Source organism: Astatotilapia calliptera, chromosome 16 (assembly GCF_900246225.1).
Source record: "Astatotilapia calliptera chromosome 16, fAstCal1.2, whole genome shotgun sequence".
Lineage (NCBI taxonomy): Eukaryota > Metazoa > Chordata > Actinopteri > Cichliformes > Cichlidae > Astatotilapia > Astatotilapia calliptera.
Window position 1 is genome coordinate 28,395,457 of NC_039317.1, and position 23,653 is coordinate 28,419,109.

General features: G+C 40.9%; 1 protein-coding gene across 5 annotated transcripts in view; it reads left to right on the top strand.

Annotated features, from left to right (window-relative positions):
* Positions 1–23,653, top strand: part of dpp10 (dipeptidyl peptidase like 10) — a 253,842-nt gene that overhangs the window by 118,926 nt on the left and 111,263 nt on the right. For 2 of the 5 annotated variants that reach the window (XM_026143890.1, XM_026143891.1), the window contains exons 2-3: positions 15,146–15,260; positions 19,481–19,576. In XM_026143890.1, the coding sequence (XP_025999675.1) occupies positions 15,146–15,260; positions 19,481–19,576 (211 nt within the window). The other 3 variants (XM_026143892.1, XM_026143893.1, XM_026143894.1) reach the window with 3 other exon arrangements.

Genomic DNA, 23,653 nt, shown 5'->3' on the forward strand with positions numbered 1-23,653 from the left:
TCTCCAGGCCTTTGTTTGTCTAATAAAATCAGTCATTGCTCTCTTTTTGCGCATCACTGACTTCAGTGATTAGAATTAGCCAGGAAGAACATTAAATGTCTTTTGGCAAAATTCACACAATATAAAAGTATATTATAAATCTCCAAGCTAATGTGCCCCGCAGTAGACTATTCCCATCTCTAAAGAAAATGACTGTTATTACAGGATGTCAAATGTCTCCTTCATAGATTTAATTATATTTCACTTCTGTTTTTCTTACTGTAAACACGCCGGGGAGGATGTACAGCAGTGTGTGAAACTGTTGTCATCATAGCTGTAAAACAGGATCAAATATGAAAAAGTGCATACACACAGAAGGAAACAATTTGTATCAATGAAACAGGCGTAACTCTACAACACCTTTCTGCGATAGATTCGGTCTAAAAGAAACTCTGATGATTGTGATAAAATCTAAAAGATCATCCAGGAAGAGATTATTAGCAATTCTGTGGAATCTAAATGAAATCCAGTGATGTGTTGCGAGAACAGGTACAATGACATCTTGTTGATGTTCACTCTTGTCATCCTCACATTTGAATGTACCATCATGTTGGTTTTTACCACCATTTAATTTAGGACAGGGGCTCAGAGATGGTCAGATTACAGAGAGATCCTACAACAAACCTGGAAAGGCAAGATGTTCTGGAGAAAATGCTGAAGAAGTCTATGGTTGCTTTGGTTCCCTTTTGCAATTTCTTAGATCTCTATATAGGTTCTTTCTGAGGAGCAACACCTATTGTTCAGGTTTAAGTCTACAGCAAGGCTAACATGACTGCAGTGATAATCCAGCTGGCCTGCAACAGCGCTGTGGTGACCATAAACTAGGTGTAAGCGTCTGAACATAGGGGACGTCTGAGTGAAACATCTACAGTTTTCAGGTGAACAGTTGAAGCAACTGGACGTGGGAGTAAATGGGAACTACTCATGACCAATGCTCAGCTGCACACTGATGCTCAATGAACAAAATCCTCCACAAGCGGACAGCGTTATAGAAGGCAAAGCATCTAATAGTCTAAATTATTAGAAGCCTAATTTGTGTTAAATATTGCAACCACACATAGAGAGACATTGACTTACTGCTCAGCCCAAAAAGTTTGAGATCCTCCTGGTTTACAATATATCTGTCAGACTGAGTGATTCATAGTTTTGTGCTATTGTTTTTATAAAGCCTAAATTTGAAATTAGATGAAATCCTATCAATTATTAACAGCATCTCAACTGGTGAGAGTCATTGTTGTTTACTGTTCATAAAGACAAATGTCAAAGGAACGCAGCAGCTAATTACAGTTTACTGTGTGACTTGGCGAATAATAGCACATCTGCTAAAAAAATGACAAAAAAATGCAGTGAGTAATCTCTGCTGTTTTCTCTTGTTGTACACCAACAAACAAAAACCACATCACAAAACCCTTCAAAATAAATCCATTATTTTGCTTCTACTTTCTCACTTTGAATAATTTAGACAGTATGGTACAAAACAACAACAACAAAAGGCATTTTAATTTCTGCCTAGTATTTTATACGTAAAGGTGGGGCAAAGTCAAAGCTAAAAAACAACCAACTTAAACTACCATTCACATGATGTGACATGAAATGATTGTAAATGTGGCGTAGTGGTGAACATGCCTTACATGTGTAAGATCCGCAGCTGGAGACCGGGGCAGGCAGAAGCCCACCCTCAGGGGATCACAGGCTAGTGTACTCCTTGATCCCACTCGCGGATAAATGGGAGGGTTTGCATCAGCAGAGGCATGCGGTGTAAAATCAGTGCCAAATCAAACCGCAGCTCCATCTGCTGTGCCAACTCCTCGGGAATAAAAAAACAGCTGAAAAGATTGATCACTTGAATCACTTGAATCATATTCTATAATTCAAGTTTCAGTGAATACAGTATAAAGAAATACTCTACCTGGACTTCCTGCTACATAATACATGGTTTAGTGCTAAGGAAGTATCATTAATAGCCAAATATGAACAAAGTGTAATGAAACTGTCTCCTATTAATCGATGTAATTAAACGGGATATGCAGGGGGTTGATGTCACACAGGGTGATGTTAGGGATAGTGTCATGAATCGCTGTGCGGCAGGCAGGAGTTGGACCCAAAGTGCAGGACTCACAGACTCAGGGAGGTGAACTCAAAACTCAGCTTTATTTGCTGGCAGGGAAAAAACATACAAACTAATCTAAACTGGGAACTTGGAAAACTCACAGAGAGACACACAGGGAGATCCACACAGCATGAGGGACGACGCGACACTGACTCAGAGAAACACAGGGTTTAAATACACTGGGAAGTAACGAGGGGAATGAGACACAGAAGGAGGGCACAGCTGGGAGAAATCAGGACTGACGAGACAAGCAAAGCAGGACGCATTCACATGAGACACGGACCATCAAAGTAAAACAGGAAGTATCACACAGAGACGCGAACTTGACACAGTGGAGACAGCAACTAAGAAATACAGAGACATAAACCATAAGGCAGAGGTCTAAGAACCAAAATACACAGGGAAATACTCAGCTGGGAACACAAGAGACTAGACTAGAGAGAGTAACAAAAAACCAACCATGAGAACATAATGCACAATGCAGAGTGACAGAAAACAAGAAACTCAAACATGCAAAGACACAATTACACAGAACAGAGGGGACACAGAGAGACATGAAGGGCAAGGGATCAAAACTAGAAGCCATAGAATAAATCACACACAAGTACAATAATACAAAAATCACAAAGAACTAAAAACGCTGGGTCAGGAGACCCAGGACCGTGACAGATAGATGGAGGCAGGTGATCCTCTGTGGTGACCACTAAGGGGAGAAGCCAAAAAAAGAAGAAAGAAAACGTATCTCTGTATGCTGGAGTGAGCATTGTCAAGGTTCATTATTGACAGGATTGAATTATTCAGACTTTCGTAGGTTTTGGAAGACAACCAGAGGAGAACTTGATGTGCCTGAACTCCTGTATATACACAAGAGTAACCATTTTTAAAAATAGATTTCTTCCACTTCATCATTAATGGTTTCACTTTGCTGGAGCTGTTTAATTCTTTAATTGAACGCTTATGAAGGCCAAGTCAGTTTGGAGCTACACTGCTGTAACTGATGACTTGGCTGTGTTTGTTTCATACGCAGAGTCATCTAGTTGCATTCGTTTTTAATGTGCCAGAGACTGTTACATGCAGGCCACTGAGGAAGATGCACAAGACTGTAGTTTCTTTAATTTAATGTCAGTTTACTGCAGTGACGCGAAGAAGAACAGAAAAGACCATTCAACATTGCATTCAGTAGTATTTGGTTTCACAACTGAAATTAAAGGCATTTTTTGCTAATTGCAAGCCTTGTGTATGTTTGCGTGTTTTTGTTTTTTAATGTGTTTGGAACAGTTATGTACAAGTCACAGTGAATTAAATCAGTTGGGAGAATACATAGTGTAAAGTTAACAAAAGATCATATACATTAAAGCTCTAAAGCTCATTAGTGTGTGGAATGTAACATTGTTTTTCTATTAAAAAGCAGCATATATTAATGAATGCATTGGGAGTTTTATGTTTATATTCATTGACTGACATTCTGGCTTTTTGAATTTAAGCAGACACTCGATTCTATTGATGCCATACTACAACTGAGCATTTTAAATGAATAGATTTTATACGTAGCTACAGAAACAGCTTCACAAAGGCTTTATTAATTGTTAAGACTTCTATTTCACCTATCCACGCAGCCTTGTTGGAAGGAAAATAATCAAACTGGTGAAAACTGTGAGAGTGGTTCTTGAAATACGAGGTGATAAACAAAAATGACTTTCACAAAAGATTTCTTTACAAAAACTGTCCTTCCACAGTGTGGTTTAGTTCTGTTCTTTTTTCCTTTTACCAGTAGTGCACTATAATGTGGAAACTGTTCATGGTTCTTTTGAAACGTCATCACTAGTACAGAAAATGTTTGCTGAATATTATATATGAATCATGAGGATACAAACAACATTCTTTTTAGCACTTTTCTTGCTTCGCCAGGAACTAATTTGACTCTATTCTGCTTCTGTAAACTCAGCACTTGGCTGTGCGAGTCATCAACCCTGTATACGTGAAACCAATATAGTGGGGATGGTGACTAATTGAGAATTATCTTGCACGGACCAAAGGCCAATGGCAGCGTCCTTGAGGGCAGGGCTAATAATGCTGAATACAATAAGATGACAACATGTATAAGCTTGCCGTTTCCTGTTGCCCGTTGGATCAATTTGAGATGTTAAGCCTCGGGACCCCAGCATGGCTTTGGCGGTAGCTGTCAGTGATTCACGAGGCAGTGAGAAATGGTATTTCATGGGCAAACAAAAATAAACCTGTTCAGATGACGTTATTTTTTTTCTCTCGCACCGACCTGCTGTTATTGTTAAAATGGCTCAGCCTCTGCTGAAATGCTGCTTGTCATTTGTCACACTATCGCCAAGGTCAGAGTCCAGGCGAGAGTAAGCTCACAGCTCTATAAATAGCCTGACTCCTCTGACAGAACCGCATGTGCAGACACACATCTGTGCGCAGTAAAGCCTGTAAAAATTAGCTTATTAGCAGGAGTTTGATGAAGCTGGCAGGGGTCTTAATCAAATGTCTCAGAGGAGGCATTAGCATTCTAATATTACGTATTGTCTCATCATCAGGCTCAAAACTACAATGTTTGCCTCGAACAAGGTGTGTGTATTAACTGAGCAGGTGTTGGGACATAGCTTCTATTTGCATACCTTGAAAGCTTGAATTCTGGTGTATTACTGAGATGTCTTGAGGCTTTCGAGCGCAGCAAAGCCAACTACAAAGGGCACACTCTGCAACAGCTGGAAGAATACTGAACATATAAATGCAGGACTGCTAAAACACAGTGATAACCTGTGGTGTTTGTTCATGTTTTTGTATTACACATTGATATTTTTTATCTCCAACTCAGAGGAAGGAAGGCTGGGAGCAACAGCAGGGTTACACTATCACTCTTATTTAAGTTTTTTTTCCTTGTGGACGTCTTGACTGCTTCTAAACAAGCTTTATACCTGGGTCATAAGACCCTAACGAACAAAATATGGGGCAGGGAGTATTCTTCTATTGGACGTCGGTGTTGGTAATGCGGATAGGGAGTCTAAAATTGTGGATATATTTAACTTAAAACACATGGCTATGCAAGCCACAGGTTTGGCATTTGGCAAATGAAGAACAAACATACTAAGCAAATACAATGAGCTAAGTGAGAAGTAAGTAAGTAGTGTGGAGTTCTCTCATATTATAGGACAGAGAACATAGTTGAAAAAAGTCTGTCTGTAGCCCCATATGAAGTGGGAAACCTGCCCATCTCAGTATAGTTGGAGATGAAGGCAGGGAGAAGGATCTCAAAGACTCCTACATGAAAATCAATATGATAGTGGCAAGGATAGTAACTGTCCTGTCCCTCAGTCTCACCAGGAAACATATTATCCACTTTCAGTGCTGCCCTGATATATTGAGCTGAGTTGTTGCTGACATTCAATGTGGGCATTTCCCCTTTTTTCGACTGCTCCTATGGTTCGCCATAGCAGATCATCTGCCTTCATCTCAGCCTATCTCGTGAATTCTCCTCTGTCACACAAATCTTCTGCGTGCCCTTTGTGTGTCCTCCTCCTTTGCTTTCAACCAAGACTAGCACAGTTTCCATCAGCACCCTGCTGGCCAGCAGCACCAAAAGCATTTGCCAAATCACAAAGACTGCGGTTTCCATATCAGATAAGTCGGGATTTGGGTTAACAGGGAAGATTTTGCCTTTAATGACACAACTCTCCACATTTATCTGGGTTTGGGCCCAGCATCACTAGCAGTTCATTGGCTTCTACATATACAGTACAATATCTACATATCCATCCATCCATCCATCCTCATCCGCTTTGTCCGGGGCCGGGTCGCGGGGGCAGCAGCCTAAGCAAAGAGGCCCAGACCTCCCTCTCCCCAGCCACCTCCTCCAGCTTATCCGGGGGAATACCAAGGCGTTCCCAGGCCAGCCGAGAGATATAATCTCTCCAGCGTGTCCTGGGTCTGCCCCGGGGCCTCCTCCCGGTGGGACATGCCTGGAACACCTCACCCAGGAGGCGCCCAGGGGGCATCCTTGTCAGATGCCCGAACCACCTCAGCTGGCTCCTTTCGATGTGGAGCAGCAGCTGCTCTACTCTGAGCCCCTCCCGGATGGCCGAACTTCTCACCCTATCTCTAAGGGAGAGGCCATCCACCCTTCGGAGGAAGCTCATTTCTGCCGCTTGTATCCGCGATCTCGTTCTTTCGGTCACTACCCACAGCTCGTGGCCATAGGTGAGGGTAGGGACGTAGATCGACCGGTAAATTGAGAGCTTCGCTTTTACACTCAGCTCCCTCTTCACCACGACGGACCGGTGCAGCGTCCGCATTACTGCAGCTGCAGCCCCAATCCGTCTGTCGATCTCCGGCTCCCTTCTCCCATCACTCGCGAACAAGACCCCGAGATACTTGAACTCCTCCACTTGGGGCAGGAAGTGGGCACTCCACCCTTTTCCGGCTGAGAACCATGGCCTCAGATTTGGAGGTGCTGATCCTCATTCCCGCTGCTTCACACTCGGCTGCAAACCGTTCCAGTGCGAGCTGGAGGCTCTCACCCGATGAAGCCAACAGAACCACATCATCTGCAAAAATCAGAGATGAGATTCTGAGGCCACCAAAGCGAAAGCCCTCCGCCACTTGGCTGCGCCTAGAAATCCTGTCCATAAAAATTATGAACAGAACCGGAGACAAAGGGCAGCCCTGGCGAAGCCCATCACCCACCGGGAACGAGTCCGACTTATTGCCGGCAATGCGAACCAAGCTCTTGCAACGGTTGTATAGGGATCGAATGGCCCGTAGCAATGGGCCAGACACCCCATATTCCCGCAACACCTCCCACAGGACACCCCGAGGGACACGGTCGAATGCCTTCTCCGAGTCCACAAAACACATGTAGACTGGTTGGGCAAACTCCCATGCACCCTCAAGTATCCTGGAGAGGATAAAGAGCTGGTCCAGTGTTCCGCGACCAGGACGAAAACCGCATTGTTCCTCCTGTATCCGAGGTTCGACTAACGGACGAACTCTCCTTTCCAGCACCCTGGCATAGACTTTCCCAGGGAGGCTGAGGAGTGTGATCCCCCTGTAGTTGGAACACACCCTCCGGTCCCCTTTCTTAAAGATGGGGACCACCACCCCGGTCTGCCAGTCCACAGGTACTGCCCCTGATCTCCACGCAACATTGCAGAGGCGTGTCAACCAGGACAGCCCTACAACGTCCAGAGCCTTCAGGAACTCGGGGCGGACCTCATCAACACCAGGGGCTCTGCCACCAAGGAGTTGTTTAACTGCTATCTACATATCATTGTTAGATATTCAATTTTCTTCATCATCTAACTCCTGTATCAACAGCAGGAATTAGATGGCATTTCCTTCAGTCGCTGTGGTAGGATTTGTTTGTCCTGTGCTGGTGTAATGTCAGAACTGAATAAACACTTTTAAACCTAATTTTGGTGCAAACCACCAAACACCTTAGCTGTTGTAAGGTGTTAGCTGTGGGGTGGCTATAGCTCAGGTGGCAGAGCCACTAATCAAAAGGTCGGTGGTTCGATCCCAGGCTGCCTCCTGGCTGTGTGCCAAATATCCTTGGGCAAGATACTAACCCCATGTTTGCCTCCTGGTGGTGGTCAGAGGGCCTGGTGGCGCCAGTGTCCGGCAGCCTCGCCTCTGTCAGTGCGCCCCAGGGCAGCTGTGGCTACAATGTAGCTTGCCATTGCCAGTGTGTGAATGAATGGGTGAATGACTGAATGTAGTGTGAAGCGCTTTGATTAAAGCGCTACACAAATGCAGGCCATTTACCATTTGTAATCAGGTTTGACTGCTGACTGATTCTTCACGTGCAGTTTTTTCCAGTTGGTAGCTTTCTCCACTCTTACTTAAGGCGTGGCCTTAGCCCAAACAAACTGCCTGGAGAGGTTACCAAGATGGCTGCTGAGTGCCAAGAACTGCTTCCACAAGGATCTTATCATAAAAAGTGTCATTGTAACAATGTTAACAGCACAAAACCAAATGCAGACTCACTGCTGCTTCTCTGTTGTGCTCTCCTGCTTCTGTCATAACAATCCACTGTTATTTATACAGTAAGTTAAGGCTCCTCATGCAATTACAAAGACAGGTGATGTGATTATAGAAAATCCTCTGTTAGTGCACAGCTAAGGCAGGACTGCAGAGGGAGAGGTGTTAGGGTGGTGTGTGATCATCTGCTTTGGTGCTTTAACGCACACACGGCCTTGAAAACAGTGTGGAATAAAATCAGTGCAGTACAGAGATTGTGATGAGGCACTCCACTGATGTTGCACACGGAGACCAATTTACTAATCATGGGAGGCAACACTCACAGAGCTTTGTGAAGCGAGAGAAAATAATTCTGATGGTGTCAGCATCTTTTCTTTTTTCATATTTTTGTGCAGTGCTATCCACACTAAGGAATAAAAGTCAACATAATCTCAGAGCAGATGCTATGTCCCCCATAAGAGAAGCTGCAGGAAAACATAACTAGAAGATAACCCAGTGCTGAGTTACTTTTTATCAGTCTGCACTCACCCTGAACGCTGCAGTGTTTCCAGCAGTTGGACCCCTCAGGTCCTGCTGGAATTCATGCATGGAATAACATCATCAGCAGCGTTATCTCAGCTATGCCTCCAATGCTTCCCTAACATCCCATGTGACAGATTATTTTTCGTGGTCTACTCGACCTGATGAATAATTGACTGTATTTATTGAGTGTGATGGTGTTTGTTCCAAAGAGAGGCAGCTAGAATTACAGTCGAGTCAGTTTAATTAAAAGAGGATTCAGATCATTGTTCTTGTTCAATAAATAAATAAATAACAAGTCGAGGAAGTCAAATAAAAGGTATGAATTTATGCGTGTGCAGGCATGCGGGCATGCGGGGTGTGTTTTTGTTCTGTGAGAACAGATTCGAACATCCATTCATGAATTTTGTCGTCCCATTGTATGAGTTGTGAGATATATATTTTACACGCACAGTATAAGTAATCATAACTACTACACAGACCACTTCAGCAGTTCTCATGGAAATTTTCAATTTGTACATCGTTATGTATTGAATAAATATCACCTGCTGCTAATCTAATAAACCAACTTATTTTCATAACTGTTGAAGATTTGCTCAAAATTCTATAAAGAATTGGATTCTTCATGGAAGCTGAACTGCAGATGACAAAGCTGAAAGACAAAGTTAAAGCCTTCTCACTAAACCCACTGTACACATTTTACCGCCTGGGCTGAGCTGTCCCTCTGATGTATTCATGTCTAATCTCATCCACGTCACTTCCAATAGAAATCTTCATCTTCAGCTCTACCGCCTGTCTTTTTGTCAGTGTCACCATCCCCAAAACATACAACATAGCAGGTCTCACTACTATCTTATCATTTTTTTCTTCCACTCTTCCTCTATCCTTCTGTCACAAATCACCCTTGACAGTCATCTCCACCCACTCCACCCTGCTTGCACCCTCTTTTTCACCTCTCTTATAGATTGTCTGTTGCTTTGGATGGTTGAGTCCAGGTACAGTGAAATCATCGACCTTCACTTTTTCTACTCCGTGCAGCTTCACTGTTCGCTCTATTATTCACACACATCTATTCTGCCTCACTTCTACTAACGTTCAATCCTCTTCTTTCCAGAGTACACCTTCATAGCTGCCTTCACTTTTTCTTTACTAATCCACTGCACTTCATGAATCACCAACTTTCCTCAGTCTGTCCTTCTTTCTCTCCCCTTTTCTTCATTTATCAGCTCCTCAAAGTTTTTCTTAGTATATATCTATCTAATCACTCTAACCTGCTGCACATCCTTTCCAGCTCAAACTCTCTGCCTAGCCAATCGATACAAGTCCTTTTCTTCTCTAGTGTTCAGTTTCACATACAGCTCACTGCCACCTCTTTCTTTGTTGTATGCCTGGCCTCTCAGTACTCCTGTCTGCTTTCAGTCATCTCCATGACTATCCCACTTTTTCTTTGCTGACTTCACTCACTGAATACTTTCCTGCACTTCATCATCCCACCTCCAAGTCTCATTGTCTTCTTTCCTCTCTCCAGAGGATACACTGAATACCTTCTTGGCAATTTTTCCAATCACTTCAGCTGTACTCTCATGTTCATCTGGTAACGCTTCCCCGCCACCCTGTCTCAGCTCCTCTGAACTCTGTGCAACATTTTTCACTCCTCAACTTCCACCATTTCATCCCTGCTTCTGTCTTCACTCGCTCACTCCACTTGATGTTCAGTCATCTTACAGACTACGATCCAATGCTGCCTAGCTACATTCTCCCCTGACACCAACTTGCAGTCTATTTCTTTCAGACTGAACCTTCTGCAAAAGATGTAGTCCACCTGTGTACACCCTCCTCACCCTGTGTTCCTCCCTCTTTCTGAAATATGTGTTAACCACAAGCATTTCCATCCTTTTCACAAAATCCACTAGCATGAAACCTGCTGAATTTCTCTCTAACACCATGCCTACCTATCACCTCCTCATCACTTCTGTTTCCTTCACTTACATGTCCACTGAAATCTGCTCATACCACCACTCTCTCCTTAGAGAGGAGACTCTTCGCCCAGCTTATCTGGAATTCCTCTTTTTTCATCTAACTGACATGGAACATATATAGGGCCTACCGATGACAACATTTAACACCACCCCTTCAATTTCCAGCTTTGAACCCACGATCTTGTCTGACACCCTCTTCACCTCCACAACACTGTTAATATATTCTTTCTTTATTTCTCTTCCTAAACCACATCCACACCATAGTATAACAGCTTGAACACACCTCCGTTGCTCCTGGCCTTGTTTCATTTCCACCTGGTCTCCTGCACACACAGTATGTCTAACTTCATTCTCTCCATCATATCAGTCAGCTGTCTCCTTTTAACAATCGTAGCTCTACATTTAAAGCCAATATTCCCACCTCCACACTCCTGACATTAATTCGCTCTCGCAGCCTCCAAACACGCCTCCCCCTCTCCCCTTCTTTTGTCTTCGGCGAACCACCGGCACCCTGTCGGTCAGCAGCACTGGAGGTGGTTGTTGTTAACCCGGGCCCCAACTGATCTGTTATGGAAATCTCATTCTTGGTGTTTGATTCGGCAAAGATTTTATCTGGGCTTGTGACCGACAATAGAAATATACTGGCTTGTGCTTCCCCCCATGGCTGGCTTATATAATTTGTATTCATTAATAGATTTGCCTATTTTATCCACTTTAGCTCAACTGTATCTTCCCACAATCAACAGGAGAGCCTCAGTGTAACTGCTGGTTATGATCAATAACACAGAGATCAAAACATCCCAACAGAGAGAGATTCGTGTGATGTGAACTGTTGCCTGCTGATACCTGCATCATTTTTCTGAGTGTTCCTCACATGATCCTTTCTGATTTGTTATAGTGTAAAAGATGCTGACATCCTTATAATGGTTTAATAGCTCTAAAACAAGAGGGTAGTTAATTCTTGTTAATTGATAAATGATTTAATATAATAATTGTGTTCATTGATTAGAAACTGAGATTATTCTCAACCATCTTATTTTATCTCAAGACTTTAACATGTGTGCAAAAACAATTGCCATTGTACCTGCAAAAATCAAAGACGTTAGCACACAGAGAAGCCAGCAATGACAGGCACTGTAAAGACTGAGCGGAAGACAGGACTTCTTATACACCGAGGGCTAAATAGGGAAATAGGTGAAAGCAACCACACATACACACATATAATGAAGGAACTAAAACAAACAGACATGAGCTAAAAAAAACAAAACAAAACAGGATGCAGAACTGAAGCTCATTACTAGAAAAAAAACAAAAAGTAAAATCAAAAATTCAGAGAGGTCATTATAAATAAATAAAATAAAATATAAAACATTTGTAATAATAACAAATTTTTAAAAGGAGCCCAAATTCAAATATATTCACAAAGAATTCAAAGCAACAATCATGACTTTGCCTCCTATGTCCAATTCCATTTCTGTTATTTCCAGTTCCAAGTAAATGAGCAAAACCTAAAGTAAAATATCAGAATAATTTAGATAGAGAACACAGTGAGAGCTCAGCATCTTACTTTGACTTATTCTCAGTCAGTAGCTAACACTTTTCATACTTTTGTTACTTTTACAATATGCAATGATACAATCGCTGTGAATATGAGACTCTATTTAAGGCTCACAGCAGGCATCTTGGAAATCACACTTTAAATATGGAAAATCATGTGGCCCGTACCATAACTGCCTGACACAAATCCTGGTATGATGTAAATATGCGAAAGACTGTTAGAGGAGAAAAGGAGATACTTTCTTGGGTCTTTGTCCTTGTCCCTTTACTTTCAGGAAAAAAAAAGAAAAAAGAGGGCTTTCTTCTTAATACAGCCCAGCCTTTCAGGAGGCTATTTATAAGCCCGCGTGTCCCTCTGTTGCACAGATACACACTTTTTATGTGAAATAAATGAACACATTCTGAAAACGAACGATGTCCTGGCAGAAAGTCAAAGATGAAAAAAAAATAGGCAGGAGACAAGAAGAATATGCCTCGAGGTAAACTAGTTAGAGTAATGTCACTGGAGTATATGAAATACCTCATTTTACCTTTAATTAGGTTGTCGCTCAGGTAGTACCCTCTAAAGTATTGCTGTATACTTGACAAATGTATTTATTTGTACAATCACCAAAAGAAGCATAAACTTGGATACCTATGAATTAATTTCTTTTTTCTCACTTGACAGACATCTGAATATCACTAAGATAGAAAAAGCCACTTTCAGAGCTTTTTCTATCCTAGATCTCCCCCAACAACCAGATTAGAATCACCAATTAACCTGACATGAGTCTCTTTGGACTGTGGGTTACAGCTGGGTTTTATTCTAGCCATGTTACAAATATTCACATTTTCCAAAACTAGAAACCCTTACCTTCCCAAAGAAGTCCCATACAGTCCCTATAAAAAGGTGAAAATTGAATCTAACCCTGAGTGCGTTCATAAGTTCCTAGCTACTTTAAACTCTAAATTTATATTTTTTTTATTATGTTTTTGTTCTGTGCTAAACACAGACTTTCTCCTGATATTGTATTTTAAAAAATACAAGTAACGATACAAATTTGGTAACGTGGACACACCTTTTGGCTCTCAAAGGTACTTTGAAGTGCAGTAATCATCCCCCAGGTGTATACGTTGCAATGATTTTTGTGTTGTGTTGGATGTGGGATAAATGTGGCATATAAAGAAAGATGAAACTTAAAACCATTTATATTTTATCATGTTTAATACGAGAGAGCAAAAATGCAATTTGTGGTGTAGTGTAATTATTAAAGCCATAAAATAATGACTGCACTGGTTATTGGTTGGATTTTAATAAAACAGAGAAGAGAGGCCCCAGCCTGCCCTCCAATCAGCAGAGATTTATTGAGAAATGTATTATTTCTGATGAGGGTGTAATGACTGTGATAAAGCCCAGTTGCTGTCTTATTCCCCCTGGTAGGCTAAACATTTATCGGGCCCTTCCACTGTTTCCACAGTAATGGTAATGGAGAGACTCAGCAGGTCCGAATTCTCTTAGTGGTTCTATCATCGCTTGTAATGAAGTTAATAAATTGAAAATGATGATCCAAGAGTAGCTAAATAGGAAATTGGGGGAGAAAATGAGATAGGGAAAACGTGCAAAAGAGAGGGTGAAAGAATCTCACGCACTGTGGCACAAGGGCAATTTGGAGTTACTGTCAGTCTTCAAGGACATGTCAGCCTTTTGTGGTACTAATGAAATGAGCAACAGCCCAAGTCCTGATATTAGATGAGTCTTATGAGTCCAGAGGGGGCTGTGAATAATGTAACAGCACATGTATGTAATGGTTACAGTGAACTGCTTCAGTGTTTAGGAAGTCCGTGTTCACTTGATACTCAGCGTAGGAAAAATTAAGTGTAAATCTGCCAAAATTCGACTAGATTTGGGTTGTTGTTGAAAACTCTGTGGTACCTTGTGTTCTACGAATAAAAACCTGGAGGTGCTTCAGTCATAATTGACTCATCAGTCAATATATGAGAGTCATGACTCAGATTAAGTGAGTTACAGCACTTTTAACCATGTCATGTCAAGTGCTTAGAAAATGGATTTCAGACTAAATCTGAAACAGTTGCAGCTTCTCTTTTTTTTTTTTTTTTTTTTTTTTGGCAATCATTTTAGACCACTTTCCCTCCAGCCAATCAGAGTGCAGTGGTGAGTTGGTGAGCAGTAATCGCTGCATTTCAGCTGCAGGGTTTTGTGGGTAATTGAGGCCAGGAGGATCTGCGGAAGGAAGAAATTTATAGGAGGGGGCTTAATTCACGTTATCAGAGGCAGCAGATGTGGTGGAAGACCCAGTTTAAGACTTTCTAACACCAGGATTCAGAGATGGAGTTGCAGGCAAAAGCTTCACAAACTCTCCTGGATAGCTATTTCTCTGTAGATAATATCACACAGAAACGCACAAACACCCACACCCACACTCGACAATCAGTCAGATTTCTGAAACCAAGCCCTGCTGTTTTCAGTATCTGTAAAAGATGGAGCAACATTTCTGTCTGATTCAGAAAAAATGACCCCTGACACTTGCGGAATTTTTTTTTCATAGGTCAGAAGCTGAAACTCAAAGGAAAGGTTGGCCAAGTGGTAATTAAACCATGCAAATACTCTTCAGCTTTTCACCATATCAGAGTTTCATTTTTCAGTTTTACAGTGTGGCTCATTTAAAGCCCTCCATTGCAAATCCTCCACTGTGTAGGGGATTGGATTGGAAGCACAAAGCCCTAATGTGACCTATGTTAATAGGTACTGTAAGTGAAACCAGAGTGCACAGAGTGTACAATATGTGATGATCAGGAAGGACTTTTGTTTTTATTAAAAATAAAGCTATTTGTGTCATATTTGCTGTCTGGTGTTATTCTTCTTATTGGTATATTCACTTTCAGTCATTCAGTCATCGCCTTCGATATCTCCCCTCTGACCTCCACCTTTTTTCTGTGTGTCTCTCTGCAGGACCTGGGTGGAGTGAGTCCTCCTCAGAGGAACTGGAAGGGGATTGCTATCGCTCTGCTGGTCATACTGGTGGTCTGTTCCCTCATCACTATGTCTGTCATCCTCCTCACACCAGGTAACACTCAGACTTGATTGTGATGGACTGATGTTTTAGGGGGAGTTTTGTTTTTCTGCATCTACTTGCACTGACAAAATGTCTTCAGCACAGTCTACAATTTAATCATAACCGCATAATTTATGCTTATTAAGATTTAATCAACTGAGTAAAAATTATACAGCCATTTCCGACTCGCGTATTGTAATACCCATCTCACATGTTTACCTAACCTTCACAGTAAACGTTATTTATGTATCACTTTTGTTCATTGTTTTACAGTGTTTACTGTTAGCTTCTGCTGCTGTTCCTAAGAGGCAAAAAAAAAAATCAATTAATGCAGATTTAAGGTGTCGAAATCTGTTTAAAATTCTTTCGTTTGATTTAAAAGGCAGTGGATGAATAGTTCACCTTTTCTGGTGGTCGTTTCCTTAATATCTATCTGTAGGCCAACTTAAAGCCACATAAGTAAATATTTTCATGTATAAAATGGCTAAGATGAAACTGAAATATGAACTCATCATTTTTGCCTTATGGCCCCCACAGGGTTGTACTACGAAGCAAGTTCGACATAGCTGGCCAGAGATAATAGGTATCACACTGGTGGTTATCAGCTTGATCTATTAATCGAGGGTTTCTGCTTCAGGCTGTTTGTACGCTCCCATAAGATGGGTCATTTGATGCACCATTTGACTCTTCTGCTGCACAAAGTAATCTGATTGAGTCCGTCTGACTTCAGTCAAAGGGATCAGGTCACGGAGGGAAAAAAAATATGCATAGTAAATTGTATCTAAATTTACAAATTACTATGTACAGTACATTTCACCACTTAACACACTTCCAAAACTGCTGTTATTCTAACATGAAAGCTGCACATGAAAGCTACATTCCTTACATGATGACCAGGGAGTGCATTTAGACCTAAACCTGTCCCATAATGAAGTGCATGAGGGGATCCATTCAGTTTATGGCCAAATAAAAGTGAAATTATTATTTTTCACTTACTAACTCAAATTTCTTTTCTGTGTAATAAATGGGGAAAATACAACCAGCAAATGAACCTGACAAGATATTTATGCTTTATCTGTACCACCAATGTAAAATGTAAAACCTGCCATAGAATTTGCACTGCTGTGACTACCTGGCTTCATTTGGTGGTATAAGTAACATATTCTTGAATAGCCTTGTGTAACATATTCCCTCTGTACTGGTCCAAAAACATATAGTCGTCAGAAAAATGAGTCATAGCAAATCAAAACTCTGAACACTACCAGCTACTGTCCAGATCCAGAGGGGTGTACGATGGGGCATGGGAAATGGCTTACTGAGCTGTTTCCACCCTAAACTCTGTATAGTGGCACTCTTTTTACCTGGCTAAATAACCATGGTAACTTATGCTGAACACATAAGCTAGTCAGGAGCAGGTTATGTTCTGATTTTCAGTTTTAACATTTTTATTTTTCATTTTAAATGATTCTTTTATTTACAGCATTTTTGAGGTACACTACAGATTCTCTGGTGGGTTTTTTATATGTTTTATGTGCAACATATTAAGCCATACCGCCTTAAAACCACTGAATGAAGCACAAACTGTCATAACAATGTGCATGTACTAATTTAGTGATGAAAATTCCCAAATGTTGTTGTACTTCTAATTTGTTGGTGAGGTACTAAAACACAGAACACACAGCAAGAATACCTGATCAATTAATAAATTCATTTTCACTTTGATCTGCCACAAACTAAAGTAATTTCCAAGTGTCCTTTGTTATTATTAGTAGTATTATTATATTTAATGGTTAGGTGAACAATAAATTAATTAATTCGAACTAAAATGTTCATTTTACCATCCTGGGCAATAAATCTATACAGATAATTAACAATTTTCTTTATAGATTTTTAATCATTATTCATCATCCTCAGCAACTGAAAATGCCTCTGACTGGAGAAGGTGAGAGGCATTATCAGTGTGTGAGCCACACAGCATGCATGAAATGACCCTTTTTGCAGTATGCGAGCGTGCATGGAGACTGAAGCAAAACCTGGATTAACACAGAAAGCTGATAACCACTGTTGTGATACCTTTGCCAACTTTGTGACAGTGAAAACTTTGGTTTAAGCCTGAACGTATCTTACTTTTCCATCAATTAAGCTTCATAGAACACCACTACACATTTGAGGTGTGTAAAAACACCCCTCTGCTCGCTATCTGAATGGAAACGCAAATGGACACTGCTTGACACTGGACATTGTGTGTTTGTGTGTGGCGGGAGTGTCCTTGCTTAGACTGCTGTTACCCAACCCAAAACCTAGAAAAGACATAGAAAACAAATGGATGACGAATGCTTAATGGAAAAAACTGAGGCAGCGTAAAACATATTCTTTGTGTGTCATTCATATTCTCTAGCGAGTATTTTACAAACTGTTTTGGGATCTCTAATTTCTAGCGGTACTACAAAACAGGTAACAATTTCACATAATTGTTGAACCTAAATAGCTTATCAAGCTCTTCTCCCATTTTCACACACTGTACACTGTATATATGTATATATCATTTTCTCAGATGTAAAATCATCACAATCCGCTGGCCATGCAGCCACTCTCTCCCCAGTGTATTCCACGGTTGGTTAGACTTTCATTGCCTCCATAAACAAACATGCTGTGTGGAGTTATCAAGGGAAGCCAATATGGCTGACATTCAAAATGACTTGGCCCTCTTATTCTGCTCACAATCAGCAGCTGTTCTATTCAGGAGAAGCTTACAATTGGCATGGTCTCTTTCTGCTAAAGGCTTAACATTTCATAATTAAAAATGAAACATTTCCAGGGTCAGCGCTGGAACAGCTTAAAGATTTTCTAGCCCAGTGATGATCATGTTAATGAACGAATGAAATGCCATTGTGACAATGTGTATCTTTTTCACACACATGGATTTCTTTGTGTGTTCATGTGTAAATACCAGTATGTACATCTGGATTAACAGGACACTCAACATACTGTATTTGCTCGTCAGGCAAGTGTAAAAATCCATCCAGTTCTATTTTCTTCCTACAGTCATTGGACAAAGGAAGTAGCATCCAGGTGTCGCTAATCAGTTAGTGTGAGCACCTCTATAAAACTATATGTTTTTTTGTAATTCAATGGTCTGGAGATGTGTGTTAACACAATTTCACAACCTTTCCAAGATTGGACCAAATTTACCCCAAGGTGAGAGCTCCATCTCAAACTCTACAGGCCTCAGTTAGAAAGTGGTCAGAAGTCCACACCTCAAACCGATCGAAATACTGTGATTGTCATGATCCAGTGTTTGTGTGTTCTGGACTTATGAAAATTGTTTATTTACTGCTCTCTTGAACTCTGGGTTTTGTTTCCTAGTTTAGTTTGCTTTTTGAGGGTTAAAGCTAGAGAGACTCTCTCTCTAGCTCTCTCGGGTCTGTCTGCAGTCTGTGCTATTGTTTGTAGTGTCAAGTCGTGTGTCTTAGTTGTGCCTCAGTGTGTTTCCTGTCTTATTTTGATGGTCCCTTGTCCCTGCATTATGTTCAGTTTTGCTTCCCCTATCTCATTATGTCAAGTTTGCTCCAGCTGTATTCCCAGGTGTCTCCACTTCTCCTAATCATCCTCACACGTATATACTGTGTCCATCTCCCTTTGTTTGTTATCAGAGCACCTGTTCTTCTCTGTGTCTCTCAGGTTTTGTGGTTTCCTTGTGTTTCTTAGTTTAGACTTCCTGTTTTGCTCCTTGTTCCAGTTTTATTTAAACAGAATAAACAGTTTGTTTTCAGTTTAAATCCTCATCACTCGCTACAACAGTGTGCTACCCGTGGACCACACAGTGGTGGTACCTTAAGATAGCGGTGAATTAACAAATCCCACAAAACCGCAACTAACTGAAGCAGCATTTTAGTTCCTAAACAATGATGCCACATTATTATTGCTAAAGGTGGTCCTATAAGCTACTGAATTGTGGGGTGTTTGTCATGTTGTAATGAAAGATCTGCAAAAAACTGGATGATTTTTGTTTTTTCACATCCCAATATGTTAAACCGTCAAACTACGAGAGGGTGTATTTTCTTTTCCACATGGATGCTGATGGTGAAGCAACTAATGCTGGAGTTTGATTTGAAATTGGATGCATGAAGGATGATTTGTGTTTAATAAGCGGATAGAATTTGTAACATGTGCATTTATTTTTATTTTTACCAGAAACAAACAAATTAAATTTATGCTTTTTTGTTTTTCAGCTGACAACCAAGCTGGAAGTGACACTAAAATGACTGTGGAGGATTTGTTCAAACCCGAGTTCAAAGTCCATGACCCGGAGGCCCAGTGGATCAATGGTGAGTAATCTATATTAACTGTACCTGTTTTGACTGTTCAGAAGTTTTTAGCTACGGATGCAGGGAAGTTCCACAACGGATAAAAGGCACTGTTTACCAGCCTCGTTTGTAATTCTAACGAGACAGAGGAAGCAGCTTTTTTTAAAAGCACAGATAAAGCTGCTACAAAGCGTTACTGCCTGCCTGTTCCATGAAATGACAAAAACAGCATAAGTGAGTCATTAGTTGAACTATATAATGACTCAGGCCCGGTGCAGTCTACTGCTTCATGCTGCTGTACATATATTTATACAATACACACTCCTACTTGACATTAATGACATCTGGTTGAGTTCTAAGTGTACTCTGTATGAAGAAACAACAGCAGTGCTTTTGTTTAGCAGCATAGGGATGACATCTCTCTGTCGTCTCTCCTGCTTTGTAATTGAGGCTCCCTTTAACAGCCGGCAGACAGTTCACTTCTAAACAAGGCTGGCATGTTTCACCTCAGCCTTACCTTGCATCTCGTTATGCAAATTTAGATGTAGGGATTTATTTTCCCTCTCCTTATTTACATTGTATTGATTTGTTATTTGCCAGAAGGGGATCATATGTTAAGCCTGGAAGCCCTTGGCTGGAAATAAACCACATCAACTGAAGTGCAAGTGAATCTGATTATGGTTTGCTTAGAGGGAGGGAGAAGATAACGATACCTCCGAGGGAAAGGATGGACAGGATTGCGGCGTTCCCGCATTGCTCTCCGCCAGTCTCCTTTCCTTCCTGCGGATTAGTGTGTTTGTTTTGGCTTTCCTCTTCGCTGCCCATTGACTCAGTCTGCGCCTGAGGGCAAGGGAAAAAGGCAAGGCCTTTCTGTCCATCAATATTTCATTCCTGGGTGACATTTTTCCACTATCTTTGCAACGCCATCTCATTCCCTGAGCTGACCTCGGGCTAGACAGAGAAAGCACCAGTGTTGTGAGATGAGGCAGTCAGAAAAGTCAGCTTTATAGGGTGGTTTGTGGATGGATGGGGCAAAATAGACCCCAGACAAATGGGAGAAGATAACAGACAGACGGGCGAGAGGAAAGATTGATCACTAGGATTTGGAGCAAAAATGAGATTTTTTTTTCTCCCTAACCCAAAAGCTTTAGTGGGTTTGCCTGAAAAGTCTTCAGTCTCTGTCTGTATTAGAGATAAATAGGTGCATCCAGTGTTTGAACAGTTACTTTTAAACCATTTTTTACTACCGATTACAGACAACATGCTTTTAAAGATCATTTTTAATGTACTTCATTACTAAATGAGCATTATGAGTAATGTTTTGGATTGCATCTACATTACCATTAAAATCTAGAATCTAGTATTCAGCAAATTACACAATAAATGTAAAAAAAAAAAAAGGTGTTTATGATGCTGTGTGTTTCTATTCAGGCTCCTTTTCATGTAGTTCACTGGCGCACTGCAATTTTCACTGTTTGCTTTGTAAAATCCTGGGCGACAAAGAAACATTTGACATTATTTCTGTGTTTTTAGTCTTCAAACTTCTTTTCTTTATCACAGAGAGCCTGTTATGATCATTTCCAACTCCATATTTTCATTCTTTGACTTTATTAGCATTGCTTCAGTTTCAAAGGTCGAAATTTAGTTCATCCATTCTTGAGTTCTGAAACAGGCTGTTTGAGCCTCTTCAACTTTTTTCTGATTGGCTGAATATCCCAAATCGAATATTTCCACAGTAGGTGGGTAGGCCTTCTGTGCCTGAGGTGACCACATTAGGAATGTTTCATCCAATGACATCCTACAAACTGAGGGAAATAAAATATGTCCGAAAGCATAAAAGTTTAATTGAGAGGCCTTACTGTCATTATTTAAAAATCTTAACATGTTTAATATGAACTGCCACCACTGGCACACATTAGTAGCAGGTTTGTTATGGTGATTGCTGTGCATTGAAGTTGCCAGTATGGATAACTTTGTTTTTTACAAATCTGACCACAGTTTCCATTTGGCTCACAGCGCCCGCTACATCACATCCCTTATTCTTTCCATGTCATAGACACAGATTCACTCCTTTTGAACACATCATATGGTGTAATTCCAAAGACATACAGTGTGTTTGGTATGATATCTGAACTAGCTTACAATCTGAGGATTCTGTGGAGAAAGAAAATAAGATCTCTGATGTGCTATTAACTAGTAAGATTAAGCAAATATGAAATATGTATTTTTAAACGTTCTTTATATATGTCAGTGAACCAGATGTTTTATTTTATTGGGCTGGAGTCAGAACATGAAACATTTTTTTCACTCAGCCACACAATAAAACTTGCATTTGAATGATTCACTATTTAGTATTACACAAAAATGAAGCATGCTACTGATCCAATGAAGCTCCAATGTGACTATGTGTTACCAAAAATAATTTTTTGTTAATAAAATTCTTATTTATGCTTACACTTCTTGTGTCAAGGCACATAAAACATAATTGACACATATGTTAACATGTCTGGATCCGTTGGCATGACCAGCTGGTTTCAGAGCTCCACAGGAAGAGAACTGATTTAATCAGTGGCACTATGCAAATAGACCAACTGTTGCAAAAGAAAGGTTCATTTTCCCAGCTCTAGCTTCCATGGTCATTACACAATGTCAGAAAAAGTGGTCAATATTTGGTAAAATGTCAGCCCAGCATAATCATGAAGAGCACGTTTGTTTTTTTTGGAGCCAGTGAAACATTAAGGTAAAAGAAATGGAGGCAAAATGCCTGCTTCAAAATATATGAGGTCCGTGTTGCTTAGGTTGTTTGTAAGAAGTTTGAGTGAGTAATGTATAAAGTATGTGTTAGCCTTTTCTGTTGGTCCGAACCAAATAAGCAAAACAACGACTGTGAAATTGGCAATACGAGTTAAATATGTGAGTGTACGGGCCCCTTAATTCATACTTCAGCTAACAAGTGGTGACATGAGGTTACGGATGGATGGGTTGCTACAGTCCGACATTACAACTTGATGATATGTGAAATGGAGTGCATCATTACAGATTAAATTTGCTGCTAAGAGCGCTGTGATTCATCAGGTACACCTCCACCTCTCTGGCAGTGAAGCAAGGTTTTCTCAGGATATTATTGCCTCAATTGCCTCACATTGTTGATGATGATGATCTTTGAAGACTTTGAAACATCTGTAAATCAATCATTGATAATACTACTTATAGATTGCTTATAAATAATCCAGTTATTAAGCTGGTGGATCTTTTAATATCATTTCAAATTGATGCTGTGGCTGATTTAGCCGATCAGACAGAACAATTAAACTCATAACAGGTGAACTGAGTAAAATTGTTGATTTTGTTAAAATAGCATGTTTTTTAGGAAAGTCCATAAGTCCAAGCCAGTGTCCTCCCCTAGCCAGATAAGTTCTCTACAATGCAGAATCTGTTCAGGAGAAACTCAAGGAACTTAAGTGAGAACCAGAGGAATTTAATCAGCCACCACACTCCCCAATCCGATTAAACGAGAACAAGCCGTGGCTGCCCAATCCTGCAACCGCTAGGATTCAAATGATCCACTGCCAGATTCATCAGAACACCCCTGGAGGTCCTGTGTGCATGCACCGATGGTTCAGAGCTATTTTGGCGGGACGAGGGGAACCTACACAACATTAGGCAGACGACTGGGATGTTGTGGCTGGTCGGGGTACATTAAAGCAACACATTTGCAGAATGCCATTTGTCTTCTGTGTGGTCTGACATTTCTGCAGCTCTTCTCTGAAATTCATTGTCATTCTGATGTGTCGAGGGTTGTTATTGATGAGAACCTGTCTGAGGATTACAGGGAAACAGCTGGTTAACACTGGGCAGATATGGAAAAAAATGACACTCCTCTCCAGCTGTTGCTTGTGAAGACTTGCATATGTGTGAATAGTGGATGTATATTTGTTTTTCACACTGAGGCATGTTACTGAGAAAGTCACATTCAGCTGATGCCACATGTGTTTCAGTGAGCGTCATTTTCCATCAGTATTGTCGCAAACTCCACTTGCAGGCTGGGCGCCATCAGACTGTCACTGACAATCTGCTGAGAGGAGGGTATCATATTGT